This window comes from Microcaecilia unicolor, chromosome 12, assembly GCF_901765095.1.
Source record: "Microcaecilia unicolor chromosome 12, aMicUni1.1, whole genome shotgun sequence".
Classification (NCBI taxonomy): domain Eukaryota; kingdom Metazoa; phylum Chordata; class Amphibia; order Gymnophiona; family Siphonopidae; genus Microcaecilia; species Microcaecilia unicolor.
Window position 1 is genome coordinate 3,330,779 of NC_044042.1, and position 17,877 is coordinate 3,348,655.

General features: G+C 46.6%; 1 protein-coding gene across 12 annotated transcripts in view; it reads right to left on the reverse strand.

The window, feature by feature from the left end:
- PLEKHA6 (pleckstrin homology domain containing A6) overlaps positions 1–17,877 on the reverse strand; it is a 141,042-nt gene that overhangs the window by 35,877 nt on the left and 87,288 nt on the right. For 10 of the 12 annotated variants that reach the window (XM_030221037.1, XM_030221032.1, XM_030221030.1 and 7 more), the window contains 5 exons: positions 15,237–15,337; positions 10,601–10,776; positions 9,320–9,778; positions 8,388–8,931; positions 1,408–1,494 (listed from right to left, as the gene is read on the reverse strand). In XM_030221037.1, the coding sequence (XP_030076897.1) occupies positions 1,408–1,494; positions 8,388–8,931; positions 9,320–9,778; positions 10,601–10,776; positions 15,237–15,337 (1,367 nt within the window). Of the gene's footprint in view, positions 1–1,407; positions 1,495–8,387; positions 8,932–9,319; positions 9,779–10,600; positions 10,777–13,620; positions 13,679–15,236; positions 15,338–17,877 lie in introns of those variants that run through there. The other 2 variants (XM_030221028.1, XM_030221038.1) reach the window with 2 other exon arrangements.

Genomic DNA, 17,877 nt, shown 5'->3' on the forward strand with positions numbered 1-17,877 from the left:
TGCAGAATATCGCTGCTAAACTAATTTTGGGGGGGAAACTATGTGATTCAAATTCCACTCCATGTCTTGTGCATTTGTATTGGCTTCCAGTGACTGCCAGAATTTCTTTTAAGTTGACATGCTTGATTTATAAAGTATTCGATGGTCCTCGTTCTGAATATTTAGTGAGATTCTTTTTTCTTTGTCTCCTTTTTCCTCTAGATCAGGAACAACCCGACTTCTTTATTTTCCTTTATTGATCGGCGTCAGATATAAGAAGTTGTTAGAATTATCTTTTCCCTGTCAAGCAGTTAAGTTTTGGTGTTCTTTGCCTATTTCGCTCAGAACAGCACCAACCTATTTGAGTTTTCGAAAAAAATCTGAGAACCTACTTGTTCCAAAAATCTTATGGTTAATTTTATGTTTTCTTTTTGGAGCCCTACTTTGAACCATTTGTCCAGGAGTTTGCAGCCTATAAGAATCATGTTATATCATATCATATATATGGATACGTAGAATATGGGAATATCAGGGCCTTTATGTTTATGACATATGGATAAGACCCAGAATATCGGTATTCTGTGGATAAGTTACACATCTGGCACAGATCACCCAAGTTATAACTGGTGTTGTGGATCTGGACAAATTTCTATCTAAAAAAAATACTTATTAATGTAGTATTAACTATTAGACTAGAATTCTAGGGTACAGTAGGGCCACTAACTAAACTACTTCCAGCCCTCCAAGGCCAGATGTACGTTACCTCACTGTCTTCGAAGTTATTAGGTTTTAATTTACTGTTTTCAAGTTTATTCATTTCTTGTATTTATGTTTATTTGTGGTTATTTTGCTATTGTTTTTCTGTTAACAGCATTGTGAGTTTTATGTTAAACTGAACCTGCCTTGGGTGAATCTCTTCATAGAGGCGGTTAACAAATCCCAATAAGTGAACAAGGAAAGGGGATTTGATATACCGCCTTTCTGTGATTACAATTGAAGCAGTTTACATATTATATACAGGTACTTATTTTGTACCTGGGGCAATAGAGGGTTAAGTGACTTGGCCGGAATCACAGTGAGATGTAGTGGGAATCAAACCTGGTTACCCTGGTTCTTAGGCCGCTGCACTAACCGTTAGGCTCCTCCTCCACTCCTATAACAGGATATACTGTTATTTGACAATTTGACACTGTGACCTCTAGGAAAGGTCATTTATAATTGACATTGACCAGCAGTCAATTCCTATACCTATAATTTATAAGTGAGTGAATTCCCACATGACTGTGCTCTGTGTGCCCACGTTCGGCTGTGTGGCTTGTGGTCCTCTGCATGTGAATGCGCCTGCCTCTGCGTGTCTGCCTGTGTTCATGTACACATAGAGAGAATAGCCCTTCCTCCCGCCTGAAAGTCAGTAATCACAGGACGTACCATTTTGTCATGAAGAGTGGGTGACACTGGGTAGTTGTATGGATATCTTCCGGCTGCCAGAGAGCCTCTCTCACCCAGGTACTCATACTGCAAAAGCCAAATCACAGAACACACATGAGACACTGCCAGGCTGCTGAATCATCCTGCTCCTCATCACACAGGGCTAAATAATGAGTAAACATATTAACATAAAGTGACATGTCCAAGACCCCTTCACTCTGTCCCTGCCTCGCGGCTTTTATCAGTTCAGCCCAGGCTGCTTAACGATTTCTATGTCTGCTACAGACATGATTTACAGCAAGTCAAACATAAGAACATAATGCAGAAAACAATTTCACATTCTCACAGGCCAGTCCGCTGATGGTTCCTTATGGAGATGGATTGTCTGTACGTGGAGGGTAATTTAGTTAAAGGCCACTTGGTAAGAAAGACACATATGTTGTGCTTATTTGATAAAGGCTGACTATTATAATCTGATATCAAGTGAAAGAATGAATGTGATAAATCAATATTAAAAATGTGTATATGCAATATATTTCAACATTATTTAAAGTAGATCATAAGAAAGTGGGCGCCTGAAATTCTCTTTAAAGATTCAACCACCACATATATATATATGATGTGTCAGAAATACAAAAAAGTGGATTCTAATTTCAAAATTGCCTTTCACAGAAGGTTATCTCTGAGGCAGCGTGGCGCGACCTTCCGTATCCAATTAAAAACTCTCATAGTGGCTCACAAAGTCCTTCATTCATGTTCTCCATTATACTTTTCAGCGCTCATTACATCACACATTACCTTGCATTTTGCGAAGAATTCATAGTCATCGCCTCACCATTCCACCTGTGTCGCTAGCCTGACACGAGCCCATTCATGAATCTAATCCTCTGTCCTGCGCCTCTTTTATCGAGCACCTTTCCTCTCTCTTTGCATGCCAAGCCATCACTTCCAAAATTCAAGTCAGCTCTGAAGACTTACCCCCCCCCCCCCCCCCCGTTTACTAAGCCGCATGGTAATGCCGACACAGCCTCTTCAAAATGAATGGGCTGTATTGGCATTAGCGCAGTTGGGTTACCAATTTCAGCAAGCATCTGGGGACAGCTTGGTGATGCCGAGACTAGAGAACAACATGGGGATAAAATTTGTCCCCGTTCCCACCCCGTCCCAGTGGGTTCTGCCTGCGTCCCCACCCTGTCCCTGCAGGCTCCATCTCCATCCCCGCAGGCCCCATCTCCGTCCCCGCAGGTTCTGTCCCCATCCCTGTCCCCGTGAGCTCTGTTCTGATCTGCAGAAGCCTCGAACACTTATGATTTTATATTTAAATCTTTTTATTAAAGTATAAAAAGGAACAATATGACGTGTAACTGTTGTGTTTAAATTACAAATAGAAATAATATTGTCGTCCGCATCAATCAAACATAAATAACAGTCCCTGTGGGCTCTGTCCCCGTCCCCGCGGTTACTGCGGGTCCCCATGTCATTCTCTAGCCGAGACTTTGTTGGCTCCGTAATCTGTACCTTCTTCAATTTCTATATTGACTGCTACAAACACTGCCAATTTCTGCTTTCCTGTTATTTAACAGAGTTCTTTTTTTTCTTCTTCTGTAATAATTTAATTGTAAAACAAAAAGTGAGGAGAGTTGATGAGGATACCAACAATGATATATTTATTGACTTTTAAAAAATTAAAAAATAACAATGTCAATAAATATATCATTGTTGGTATCCTCATCAACTCTCCTCACTTTTTGTTTTACATCCCACGATTTCGTGAGGGTTTTCACCTCCTTTTTTGTTTTTGCATAATTTAATTGTAAACCACTTTGTTCAGACCCCAGTAAAGGCAGTTTATCTAGTTCAGTAAAAGAAAGGGGACGGGATTTGATCTACCACCTTTCTGTGGTTACAATCAAAGCACTTTACATAAATACAGGCAATTATTTTGCACTTGGGGCAGGAGGGTTAAGTGATTTGCCCAGAGTCACAAGGAGCTGCAGTGGGGATTTAACCTGGTTCCTCTGGGTCTCAGGCCACTGCATTAAGGGGCTCATTTTCAAAGCACTTAGGAGGTTTTTAACTAAGGTGCGCTAAAAATCAGCTGGCGCTTAACGCCGAGAAACCCATAGGAATATAAGCGTTTAGCGGCAGCTGATTTTTAGCACCAGCTAAAAACGCAAGGGCACATTAGTAAACGATCTCCTTAGACTTACAAAGTTCACAAGAGAAAAAACATCTAAAAAGTGGTATAAATCTGCATTTAGACGTTTTTCCTCACAAAAACATTCAAATTGGTATTTTTAAAACCAATTTTACACGTTTCTCTATCAAGTCCGTCAGAAGTGTGTTCAAATCACAAAGGGGGCATGTTAAGGGCATGAGCTGGACGTTCCTAACACTTGGACGTTTTTCTGCCATAATGGAACAAACCCCCCCCATCCAGGGCTATAAGTTGAACGTTTTGGTCTAGACCTGTTTTATTAACGAATAAGCCACAAAAAAGTGCCCTAGATGACCATATGACCACTGGAGTGAATCAGGGATGACCTCTCCTTACTCCCCCAGTGGTCACTAACTCCCACCCACCCCCCCCCCACCCCCACACCCCCAAAAATGTGATTAAAAACATTACTTGCCAGTCTCAGATGTAATACTCAGGTCCATTAGAACAGCATGCAGGTCCCTGGAATAGTCTAGTGGTGGGTGCAGTGTACTGCAGACAGGTGGACCCAGGCCAATAATACCTCCCTCTAGTTGTGGTGGAAACTGTGAGCCCTCCAAAACTCACCAAAAACCCACTGTACCCACATATAGGTGCCCCCTTCACCCATAAGGGCTATTGTAGTGGTGTACAATTAGAGGTAGTGGGATTTGGTGGGGTTTTTTTTTTTGGGGGGGGGGGGGTTCAGCAGACAAGATAAGGGAGAAATGGTGAGATATGTACCTGGGGGCATTTATTTGTTCCGTGCAGTGCCCCCCTATTGCTCTCCTGGGATGTCTGGGGGGCAAGTCTACTAAAAATGCTGGCTCCTCCTATATCCCAATGGCTAGATTTTGTGCGTTTTTCATTTGGGGTTTTATTTTCGAAAATGGACCAAAAAGATAAACGCACAGAGCACAAAACATCTGGCAAATAGCCATTTTCAAAAAAAACAAAAAGAGATGATTTTCTGTTTTGAAAATGGCTATATTCCGCACTTGAATTTTAGATGTTTTTAACAAAACATTCCAAAGTTGGACTTAGATGTCATATCAAAAATGCACCTCTATATAACTTTGTAAGTGCTTTGAAAATACGCCTCCAGGTCTCCTTCAGAATTCATATTATTGATGGATTAACTTGGAAGTTAAAAGTCTGATTTCTAAGACAAGTTGCTTAATTTTAACAGTATCTTTGCTTAAGTTTTTCCAAATGAATCTATGAAGATCATGTTGTATCCTTAAAAAGAACATGAAATGCACACTTTGTGCTGAGCCAATTTAAATAAAGTTGAAATATATACAGTGAAATCATATTTAAGAAAAAACATTTTTATGACGGTAACATTTGACCCTTTGTACAACAGTGCTTTTCAAGCTTTTTGTGGCAGTGACCCCATGATCACGGCCAGATAAAATTGAATGAATACTGATGTACCCATGGAGAGCTCACTCAGGATGTGACCCCAAATGTGGATTTTCTGACCCCCATTGAGGTCCCGACCCAGTTTGAAAACTTCTGTCATATACAGACTTCCACTTGTTCAGAGACAGAAGAAAATTTCTGCCATATGGCCAGGGCCGGTCAAACCTGGTAAGCGGGGTAAGCGCCGCAGGGGGGCGCCTGCTTTCAAGGGCGCCGCTGCGGCACCATACTGCACTGCTCTTGGTGCTTTAAATCTTTAATTTACCTCCGTTCCAGCAGCGGCGTCATTTGAAAGCCCTGCCCCGTCTCTAGCCTTCCCTCCCTTCGTGAGTTCATTCCGCAGTCCTGCCTTCTGACGTCATTTCCTCGAGGGCGGGACTGCAGAACGAACTCACGAAGGGAGGGAAGGCTAGAGACGGGGCTGGGCTTTCAAATGACGCAGCTGCTGGAACAGATGTAAATTAAAGATTTAAAGCGCCAAGGGCGGCGCGGTATGGCGGGGGATGGGGCGGAGAATCGCTGGACAGGGGCAGGGTGGGAAAAGAGAGAAAGGAGATGCTGGTGGGGGCGCGCATGGGCGCCAACTCAGTCTGCAGGGGGCGCCAGAGACCCTAGGACCGGCCCTGCCCTTTCTCTGCCCCCAGCTACCTGTGCATGGATCACGGGGGAAAAAAAAATCCCTACCACATCCCTTAATGTGAGTTATATGCCAGAGTCATTTTATCCTCTAAGCCAAACACACCTGTATCACAACATCTTCACAGTGATGATCAGATCTGCATTTAATATAAACTTAACACTGGCCATTTAATCAACCATATGTTTTTAAATGTTTTATACTCTCTGATATAATTATCCAGAAAGCTTAGCGTTATAGCCCTTATCTTATATGCTCAATATGCTTCCAAAACGTGGCCACTTTTCCTGACGTGAATTCATGTGTCAATAATCTGCGCCAGGGTCAAGATACCAACATTTCATTAAACTCATCCAGTGACCGGTAGCTGTATCACTCCATGGTGCGACCTCACCTTGAGTATTGTATTCAATTCTCGTCATCGTACGTCAAAAAAGATATAGCGGAAGCAGAAAAGGTTCAAAGAAGATAAATCAAAAATGATAAAGGGGGATGGCACTCCTCTCAGATGAGGAAACGCTAAAGAGGTTAGGGCTCTTCAGCTTGGAAAAGAGACAGAAGAGGGGAGACATGATTGAGGTCTACAAAATCCCGAGTGGTGTAGAATGGGTAGAAGTGAATTGATTTTTTTCACTCTTTCAAAAAGTACAAAGACCAGGGGGATATTCAATGAACTTATATGGAAATAATTTTAAAACAAATAGGAGGAAATATTTTTTCACTCAAAGAATAGTTAAGCTCTGGAACTCATTGCTGCAGGATGTGGTAACAGCAGTTAGCATATCTGAGTTTAAAAAAAGGTTTGGATAAGTTCCTACTACTACTACTATTTAGCATTTCTATAGCGCTACAAGGCATACGCAGCGCTGCACAAACATAGAAGAAAGACAGTCCCTGCTCAAAGAGCTTACAATCTAATAGACAAAAAATAAATAAAGTAAGCAAATCAAATCAATTAATGTGAACGGGAAGGAAGAGAGGAGGGTAGGTGGAGGCGAGTGGTTACAAGTGGTTACGAGTCAAACGCAATGTTAAAGAGGTGGGCTTTCAGTCTAGATTTAAAGTTGGCCAAGGATGGGGCAAGACGTAGGGGCTCAGGAAGTTTATTCCAGGCGTAGGGTGCAGCGAGACAGAAGGCGCGAAGTCTGGAGTTGGCAGTAGTGGAGAAGGGAACAGATAAGAAGGATTTATCCATGGAGCGGAGTGCACGGGAAGGGGTGTAGGGAAGGACGAGTGTGGAGAGATACTGGGGAGCAGCAGAGTGAATACATTTATAGGTTAGTAGAAGAAGTTTGAACAGGATACGAAAACGGATAGGGAGCCAGTGAAGGGTCTTGAGGAGAGGGGTAGTATGAGTAAAGCGACCCTGGCAGAAGATGAGACGGGCAGCAGAGTTTTGAACCGACTGGAGAGGGGAGAGGTGACTAAGTGGGAGGCCAGCAAGAAGCAGATTGCAGTAGTCTAAACGAGAGGTGACAAGGGTGTGGATGAGGGTTTTGGTAGAGTGCTCGGAAAGAAAGGGGCGGATTTTACGGATGTTGTAAAGAAAGAAACGACAGGTCTTGGCGGTCTGCTGGATATGAGCAGAGAAGGAGAGAGAAGAGTCAAAGATGACCCCAAGGTTTCGAGCTGAGGAGACAGGGAGAATGAGAGAGCCATCAACAGAAATAGAAAACGGGGGGAGCGGGGAGGTGGGATTGGGGGGGAAAATGAGAAGCTCGGTTTTGGTCATATTTAATTTCAGGTGGCGTTGAGACATCCAGACAGCAATGTCAGACAAGCACGCTGAAACTTTGGTTTGGATGCAAGGTGAGATATCAGGGGTAGAAAGGTAGATTTGGGAGTCATCAGCATAGAGATGGTAGGAAAAGCCATGGGATGAGATTAATGAACCAAGGGAAGAAGTGTAGATAGAAAAGAGGAGGGGACCAAGAACAGAACCCTGAGGTACGCCGACAGGCAGAGGGATAGAAGTAGAAGAGGATCCACCAGAGTGAACACTAAAGGTGCGGAGGGAGAGGTAGGAAGAGAACCAGGAAAGGACAGAGCCCTGGAATCCAAGTGAGGACAGGGTATCAAGAAGTATGCTGTGATTGACAGTGTCAAAAGCAGCGGAAAGATCAAGAAGAATGAGGAAAAGTTCATAGACTGTTATTGAGATGGACACGGGGAAGCCACTGCTTGCCCTGAGATTGGTAGCATGAAATGTTGCTACTATTTGGGTTTCTGCCAGGTACTTGTGACCTGGATTGGCCACTGTTGGAAGCAGGATACTGGGCTGGATGGACCAATGGTCTGACCCAGTATGGTTATTCTTATGTTCTTATGGATCAATGAAGAATTTGGCCAATGTTGAGTTAAAGAAGCATATACACTCATGAGCTGTTTGAGGATCCATTTTTTTATATTAAATGCAGATGTGATGGCATTTCATTGAAATATAAGGTCATTTTATTGGCACATTTCTGAACATTAAACACTGAAGTCACTTTAAAAATTACCCCTGTGAGAATGCCCGACTTTCTTTATGAACCTTTCTATAGAGCAATTTCCTGGGTCCCAGCGTCCAGACTACAAGCTGTCATGACTCCCGTTTTCCAGATGTCTTTGGAGAGATGATCCTGCTGCACATTGGACAGTTGAACTTTTGAATACAGACCCTGGACTGCGTTCTGAAGAGCTGACCTGGGGCCATTGGGTTCTGATCAGACTTTCACTTACCTTTGGCGAGCTGATGGAATGCCTCATCATATGGGCAGCAGGATCGACATACATATCTTCGCTCTGGGGTGGAATCCGGTCGAAGCGCGCACTGGGGGACCGAACAGGAGAATATAGCCTCCCCCGATTGTTAGCGTAGGAGCCCTGACTGGGCGAGCGTGGCACGGAGCGTGAGCGAGGCTGCAGGGACAACCTATGCATGGAGCTAACAGCTGCGTCCATTTCGTCATAGTACCCTGACTGTCGCCCCGTCATGGGCGCCCACAGGGGCACCTCCTGCTGCCTGGTCATACCGGGCACCCAGACGGGTACTTCTTGCTGTCTAACATAGCCAGGATGATCTTTCCAGGGAATCCCATTGTGGAAGGAGTGCGGCTTCTCTTCCATGGTCCAGTGGTGACCAAGCCGATCGAAGGCAGGCATTGAGCAGATACTGTCTGGGCGAACTCCTGGCGGGTAGTACTGGGAATCCTCAGGATACTGGGGGTGGTACACACTGTAGTAATCTGGTGCCCCCCGAGACATAGGGTACAGCCTGCTGGAGCTGTAGGAGAGAAAACAGTTCAGGTAAAATTGACTCTAATTATTCAACCACTGTCTACCTTGACCTGTCCAGTCTCACACTTACCAACTGCAAGCACACCTTCTAGTTTCTCTGGGCGTTGAATGTTGGGGGGGGGTCCAGTTCAGAACTGTGAATACACGTGCAGTCTACTTTCCATGTACCGCCCCCTCCCTCCCCCCCCCCCCCCCCGACACTGCTTCCACACACTGAGCAGCTCTGGCCTCTGAACATCTCAACATTCGCACAACTCTACCTCAAGCACTAGAGGTGTTCGCTTCTCTACGCCCTCCCCACTCTGTCCCCTGTGCATTCTTGTCACCCACCTGGAGTACGGGCCTCTTTATTTAGTGTATCACTACCTCCTCACCTCTGCACCTCCTCCGATGAGGGTGCCCCTCTGCGCAGGTTCACCCAGTGCTGCAGCTGCGCCATGGAACTCTTCCGTTGCGCCATCTTCTCCGGATTAGTCCTGGGCAGGATACCGTGCTGGTGCAGCATGTTCTCCATGCCCTGCGATGGGTAGGCTGTGCTTCCAGGGCGGCTGGGTGATGGGTACTGCCAACCGTTGGGTTGTGGGGGTCTTTCCACTGCTGCGTTGCCTGGTTGCAACATTACTTCCCGTTCAGCCCCCAAACCGCTGGATTTGGGAAGGAATTCAGTTTTGTTCTCTATCCCTTCCGACCTCCTCTCAATTTTCTCTGATCCTCGGCCATCTCCCTCTCCCCTTGTTTTGGTCTCTAGCTCCACCTTGGATCTGCCTTTGTGGAAGCTGTAAGAGTGGTGGGTTCTGCCAGGGGGGACGTTCTCTGAAGCCATCTGCTCGCTCCTGTTACAACGAGAACATGCGTCACATATGTGAGCTTCAGAGAGTACATATATGTCAATGTATGTCCTACAAAGAATAAGCACACAGTCCACGCATGTGCTAGAGCAGGGGTTCTGAACCCAGTCCTCAGGACGCACCTGGTCAGTCAGGTTTTCAGGATACCCGAGGGCTAGGCTGAGAACCCGTGTGCTAGAGTAAGACACTGATGTCACATGCGTGTCATATTTATATATTTATCTCTTCACTTGTACACAAATCCAATATAGTAAAAAAAAAAAAACAAGAAAAGTCCCTTTGCAACCAGATGTGGATATAGGCACCAACATTTCAACATACTTGGGGTGACAAACACAATACAAATTACCCCTTCCTGGACATAATGAAGTGGGGGTGCTCAGCACCCACTGAGCTGCCGCCACCTCCAGAACCTGACATGGAGAAGGGAAGGTGGCTCAGGCTCACATATTCTCTCGAACCCTCAACTGGACCTTCCCCAAGCTTCTGGTAAGGCTCGCTGCTGTCACTGGACTGACAGAAAGGACGTCCTATCGAGGGGTGAACACCAGGCCTTAACCATCGGCATTAGGAATGAAAGGGGGAGGGTAATTCAGGATAAGAGACAGATCTGCTCACTGCAGCTTATACACAGGACTGTCTCCAGGTGTGTGGAGAGAGGAGGAAGAAGCCCCCCTATGGCTGACCTCTGGACGGGCAAAGGATTGGTTAAGGGTAGCTGTCGCAATGACCACTAGCAACGTTATGAGTGCCCCTTGGGTTCGTCTGGGTTAGGAGCTGGAAGGATGAGCTTCCCCCAGGGCTGACCTCTGTTGAGGATGGATTTGTATGTGTGAGGCCTCGCTCATGGCTTGGATCCAGGATTCCTGCTCTTCTCGGCTCTCTGCACTGAAAAAGTAGGTCCGGATACCGGCATGTTCTGCCTGAGGAAAGAGGGATTTCCCATTACTGTCCAACTCCTCTGTAACCCAGCACACCGTAACCTGAGGGAAAAGCAGACAGGATATGTCAGGGAGATCCCTGGACATGAGCGGAGCACCCAGTAGACCCTTCAGAAGGTACCTGGCGGGTTCCTTCTCCCCCCCCCCCCCCCAAAACCCATCATGCACAGCGACAGACTATTTCATATGGGGCCAGTTTCATGATGACTGTATGAAAAGTCCAAAAGGTGTTGACGTATCTCAGGCTCCTCCAATTTAATTTTATTTAATGATTTCTAATCTGCTGCTTCATCCAATAGAGTGAGCAGCATTGCAAACCGTCACTGGAAACTCTGCCCATGTGATCTAATCCTATCCCACTCTGATAACTGACCCAGTATTCATTACAAACTCCCTGTAAAATTAAAAAAAATTAATCAACCCACCTAATTCTAACCTGACCAAGCAGTCCCCTTATATCTCTCCTACTGTCATTCCCCTCCCTCCCACAGGCCAGTTTGAAATTAATACCACTTCTAATCCATCTGGGGGAAGAGCCATGTCTTTGATCTGTAATGAGACAAGGCCCGATCTAACCCCAGCAGTGCAGAAATGGTGTGAACGTGTGCGGGTGGTGTGTGTACACAGGGACACCTGCAGCTCTGGCCAGCCTTCCCTAAATTACACCCCCAGGAACACGAAAGCACAGATCATGAAAGACTATTGGGCTCATTTTCGAAAGAGAAGGGCGCCCATCTTTCGACACAAATCTGGAGATGGGCGTCCTTCTCCCAGGGTCGCCCAAATCGGCATAATCGAAAGCTGATTTTGGGCACCCTCAACTGCTTTCCGTCGCGGGGACGACCAAAGTTCCCGGGGACGTGTCGGAAGCATAGCGAAGGCAAGACTGGGGCATGCTAAACACATGGGCGTCCTCGGCCGATAATGGAAAAAAGAAGGGCGTCCCTGACGGACACTTGGCTGACTTTACTTGGTCCTTTTTTTTTATACAACCAAGCCACAAAAATGTGCCCTAAATGACCAGATGACCACCGGATGGAATCGAGGATGACCTCCCCCCTACTCCCCCAGTGGTCACTAACCCCCTCCCACCCTAAAAAAAATGTTAAAATATTTTTTCCAGCCTCTATGCCAGCCTCAAATATCACACCCAGCTCCATGACAGCAGTATGCAGGTCCCTGGAGCAGTTTTAGTGGGTGCAGTGCACTTCAGGCAGGCGGACCCAGCCCCCCCCCCCCCCCACCTGTTAAACTTGTGGTGGTAAATGTGAGCCCTTTAAAACCCACCCGAAACCCACTGTACCCACATGTAGGTACCCCCTTCACCCCTTAGGGCTATGGTAGTGGTGTACAGTTGTGGGTAGTGGGTTTGGGGGGGGAGTTGGAAGGCTCAACACACAAAGTAAGGGAGCTATGCACCTGGGAGCTTTTTCTGAAGTCCACTGCAGTGCCCCCTAGGGTGCCCGGTTGGTGTCCTGGCATGTCAGGGGGACCAGTGCACTACGAATGCTGGCTCCTCCCACGAGCAAAGGGCTTGGATTTGGTCTTTTCTGAGATGGGCATCCTTGGGTTCCATTATCACCGAAATTTGAGGATGACCATCTCTAGGGACGACCATCTCTAAGGTCGACCTAAATGTGGAGATTTGTCCGTCCCCGACCGTATTATCGAAACGAAAGATAGCCGCCCATCTTGTTTCGCTAATACGGGTTTCCCCACCCCTTCGCGGGGACATCCTGCGAGGACGCCCTCAGAAAAACTTGGGCGCCCCGTTCGATTATGCCCCTCCACGTGCAATCATCTCTGTGCAGTGTTGCAATATAATAAGAATTATTTTCCACGTGGAAAACATGCAAAATCCTGAAAACAACCCTCCCTGTCTGGGGGACACAGGGTAGACCACAGAGTGTACTTCCACCTGGCTGGAGGGAGGGAGGGTCTGAGCCTGAGGGACTGAATGCAGCGAAGAGTGAAGGTAAAACATAACTGCTGCAGTTGGAAGCAATTCAGGTGGTTTGAAATTTGCCTCTGGAATTTTCTGGAATTGGCATAATTATGGTCTTGTTTCACTGTTCATTTTGCATTAATTGTTCTGTTTTATGTTCAGTCTTTCCTTATTCTTTTGATGAATATATTTATTACAATTTTAAATTAAAAAAAAAAAAAAGAAAACTGCCTGTTATCCAAAAAGGATTAAAAGCAGAATTCTTTAAAAAAATACAGAGAAATCCAAAAAGATTCAAAGGGATCTTACCACCACCAGCACAGACTGAAGGAGCCCCTCTCCCTGTCTCCGACACTATTACAGACTGAGGAAGCCCCAACCCTTATCCCTGACACTATTACAGACTGAGGAAGCCCCAACCCTTATCCCTGACACTATTACAGACTGAGGGAGACCCTCTCCCTGTCTCTGACACTATTACAGACTGAAGAAGCCCCTCTCCCTGTCTCCGACACTATTACAGACTGAGGGAGACCCTCTCCCTGTACCTGACACTATTACAGACTGAGGGTCTGTCTCTCTCCTGCTCCTGTGTGTCAGGACTTTGGGTTATGGTGTCCCAAGCTTAGGGGGGTGGCGGCTGCAGCCTGAGAGGGAGGGGGAGACCCAGCACTGGCTCATGCATAGCTCTGTTTGGTCCTTCTATCTGCAATTCATCATTCACAAATTATTTCATGGTGTCCTTGACCTAAAGAGGACACTCACTCTTTCCTGCAGCTCTGCTCTAACCTGTGCATTAAGGAAAGCCTCAGTTTCACGATTTGTTCTAGTGAAATGGAATAATTCTGAGTCTTTTTTTCAGACACCTTCGAGTGTGGATGTGAATACAAGATGCAGGTGAGACATGAAGTGGGTCGAGCAGTGACAAAGGAAGGACTTACTACTTATGGGTGAGGATCTGGTGCCATTTCACACGGGTGCTGAGAGAGCCAGTCCTGTCCAGGGGGCTCCTCATGAGACAAAAAGATGCAGAGAGAAAGAGAAGCTGTCAACCACCCATCAGCATCCTGACACCAAGAAGGGTTGATGGGCCAGGCACGGCTAGAAATGTGAAGAGGGGGCTTTGGTTAAGAGCGATGCTTTGGGCTCTCAATAACGAATCAGAAAGCCAAAGGGTAGAGCATAAGATGAGACATCAAGCTTTGGCGCCCCCTGGAGGTGACAACCTCGTATGAGGAACTGCTTTTCATTTTGGGGAAAAGTGATTGCTTCAATAGCTCTTGGTACTGCTTTGATTTGATAAGTTATTTGTTAATATAAATCATGTAATGAGGGTTTGTAGCCGTGCCAAGCCCATCGTTAAATGCATTCAGCCATTACCAGCCGCAGCAGTAGTGCATTCTGGGGCTTGTAGTTCAGGAGTCTCTAGAACAAGCATTTCAGGACCTGCCCACTAGAACACATATCCTGAGCTCCTTAAAAATCTAGAGCTGCAGACAGTACAAATGTCTCTATGTCCTTCATCTCTCCCCGCCCCCCCCCCCCCCCCCCCCCCCCCGCTTGAAAGGTTGTGCTGTAAGGTAAGGAGATTCAGGGTACCAGGAATTTGCATCTGGCCTGAGGTATTGCAGCGGAAATATGCAAAGTGAATGGAAAGGAGCAGCCAGGGTGTTTCATTCAATCAGCTTTCACTGGTTTCCTGTAACCAACACCTGGCGATTTTCAAGGGAGAAAGGATTCGTCCACTGAGAACCAGGATAAAATGTTAGCAGGGAGTTAGACCCTCAGTCCAAGCAAGTCAGCAGTAATAAGGAATAGAGAAGTTGGTACTTTAATTTTTTACTTGGACTTGTTGGTTTTAAAGAGCAGCTTTCAATTTAATATAGAAATTATAAAAGTGAAAGACAGAAAGCAAAGTCCCAGTAACCTGACCAACCTCAAAAACAGCTTTAAAAAACAGAAACAGAAAATCAAGCTGAAATTCTTCCTCCCTGGTGTGTATGGCTCTGAGCGGGGGGGGGGGGGAAGGGGAATGTTCAGGGTTTAATGCCAGCTCTCACCATCGCATCCCCCTCCCTGACTAGGGCAGTAAAGAAAGGACAATCCTGCCTCTCTACACCTAAACATAGCTGGGAGGTGAAAGTGAATACTGAGATGATGGTGTGAACAGTCATCAATACTGTTATCAAATGATACAGTCAAGAGATTCAAGTACCTCAAATGGCAGCTGCTCTCTCAATCCCTAATGGGAACCCAACGCTGGCTGTAGCACCAACCAGGACCCCTAAACTGACAGAAGTCCCTGAAATGTGCATAAGGGAAGACGGCAGAGACAGGCAGGCTGTCATGAGGGATGGACAGTGCCTTTCTCCAATAACCAGCTTTTGGGCTGTCTGTTACCACTGATGGCATCTGAACACATTATCCCCCCAATACGAGCAGTCCCTGGATCTAATTCTGGACCAGGTCCATGGAGAAACATTTTTACTCTGATATAACCTTCAGCTGGTGATGTTTGCACAGGGAGTGGCGGCCTCTGGCACAGCCTGGCACTAACCTTAAATGTGTATTTACGAGTGATGTTATCAGAGGGCTGGACAGCAGCGATCCGGAAGCTCAGCAGGGGGATACTGCCAAGGACCCCTTCTTCCTTCTCATCTGTAAGAAAAGGGAGAGGAAAGAGAGGGCCTGAGACCAGCTGACTTCATGCTAATCCAGGACCATAACAAGAACTGTAGCAGGTCACCTGGAACCAAAGTCAACAGAGAACAGATCGGTTAGAAACATAGAAACATGAATAAGGGCCAAATGGCCCATCCAGTCTGCTCTTCCTCTGTAACCACTAAGTCCTCCTTTTCTTAAGGGATCTCACATGCCTGTCCCAAGCTTTCTTAAATTCTGACAGTCCTCATCTCCACAACCTCCACGGAGAGGCCGTTTCGTAAAAGAGTATTCTCTTATTCCTGCTAAGCCTGTTTCCTCTTAACTTCATCCTATGCCCTCTCATTCTGCAGTTTTCCTTCATTTGAAAAAGGCTCCCCTCCTGTACATTAATGCCACTGAGGTATTTAAATGTCTCTGTCATATCCCCTCTCTCCCGCCTGGATGAAAGGCCAGGGGTAGGACCTCAGAAAACATATGCTAAGGAGGACGGATGTATAGTAGACCAGGACCGATTCTCAGAAGACTGTGTTGGTGAGGAGCTGGCTAAAATAAAAGTACACAAAGCGATGGGGACTGATGGGATGCATCTGAGGGTACTCAAGGAACTAGGAGATGTCCTGGCGGCTCCACTGTCTGACCTCTTCAGTGCTTCCTTAGCGTCTGGAGTGGTCCCAGAGGACTGGAGAAAGGCGAATGTGGTCCCTCTGCACAAGAGCGGAGCCAACTCCAGGCTCCGCCCTTTCTGCCTCGCCTCACCCCATGCCTGGAATAAACTCCCTGAGCCCATACGCCAGGCCCCCTCCCTGCCCACCTTCAAAGCCTTGCTCAAAGCCCACCTCTTCCATGTCGCCTTTGGCACCTAACCACCACACCTCTATTCATGAAGTCTAGACTGCCCCAACTTGACATTTCGCCCATTAGATTGTAAGCTCCTTGGAGCAGGGACTGTCCTTTTTGTTAATCTGTACAGCGCTGCGTAACCCTAGTAGCACTCTAGAAATGTTAAGTAGTAGTAGTAGTAGTTGGGAATTACAGACCTGTCAGTCTGACCTCGGTGGTGAGTAAATTAATGGAAACATTTCTAAAGCGGAGGATCATGAGGTTTCTTGAATCAAATGGACTGCAGGACTCGAGGCAGCATGGCTTCACACTAGAGGCACGTCATGTCAGACAGATCTGATTGATTTCCTTGACTGGGTGACCAAACAGTCAAGAAACATGGAACAGAAATAATTGTTAAGCCGTCCCCCCACCCCCAATCAGCCAATGTTCTCCTCCCCTATCTGGTCATCCTTTCCAAAACACAATCTCTATGAGCAGAGGTCCTGGGAGGGACCTGATTCTGCAGATGGGAGAGAAACAAGTCAGCACTGCTTCCACCAACCGTCTGCCCCTAACCTTCCAGGAACAAACGCAAAGAAGCACCGAGTCCAGTTAACAATACCCAGTTTGAAAAATGTAGAGAGTAAGTGAGTGATGAAATCAGAGAAAGAGACAGAGACACACTCACGGAAAAAGTGTGGATGAGCGTGGAAGCTAGAGAGAGGGTGTGAGAGAAGGAGAGACAGAAAGAGAGAGAGAGAGAGCATGAGTGATCGAGAAAGCTCGAGGAAGAGAGAGAGACAGAGTGAGGAAGCCAGAGAGAGGGAAAAAGAGACAGAGAGACACACCCGCAGAAAAAGAGTGAGTGAGCAAGGAAGCTAGAGAGAGGGTGTGAGAAAAGGAGAGAGAGAGAGAGCATGAGTGACTGAGAAAGCTCGAGGAAGAGAGAGAGACAGTGTGACTGAGTGAGGAAGCCAGAGAGAGGAAAAAAGAGACAGAGAGACACACCCGCAGAAAAAGAGTGAGTGAGCAAGGAAGCTAGAGAGAGGGTGTGAGAAAAGGAGAGAGAGAGAGAGCATGAGTGACTGAGAAAGCTCGAGGAAGAGAGAGAGAGACAGTGTGACTGAGTGAGGAAGCCAGAGAGAGGAAAAAAGAGACAGAGAGACACACCCGCAGAAAAAGAGTGAGTGAGCAAGGAAGCTAGAGAGAGGGTGTGAGAAAAGGAGAGAGAGAGAGAGCATGAGTGATCGAGAAAGCTCGAGGAAGAGAGAGAGACAGTGTGACTGAGTGAGGAAGCCAGAGAGAGGAAAAAAGAGACAGAGAGACACACCCGCAGAAAAAGAGTGAGTGAGCAAGGAAGCTAGAGAGAGGGTGTGAGAAAAGGAGAGAGAGAGAGAGCATGAGTGACTGAGAAAGCTCGAGGAAGAGAGAGAGACAGTGTGACTGAGTGAGGAAGCCAGAGAGAGGAAAAAAGAGACAGAGAGACACACCCGCAGAAAAAGAGTGAGTGAGCAAGGAAGCTAGAGAGAGGGTGTGAGAAAAGGAGAGAGAGAGAGAGCATGAGTGATCGAGAAAGCTCGAGGAAGAGAGAGAGACAGTGTGACTGAGTGAGGAAGCCAGAGAGAGGAAAAAAGAGACAGAGAGACACACCCGCAGAAAAAGAGTGAGTGAGCAAGGAAGCTAGAGAGAGGGTGTGAGAAAAGGAGAGAGAG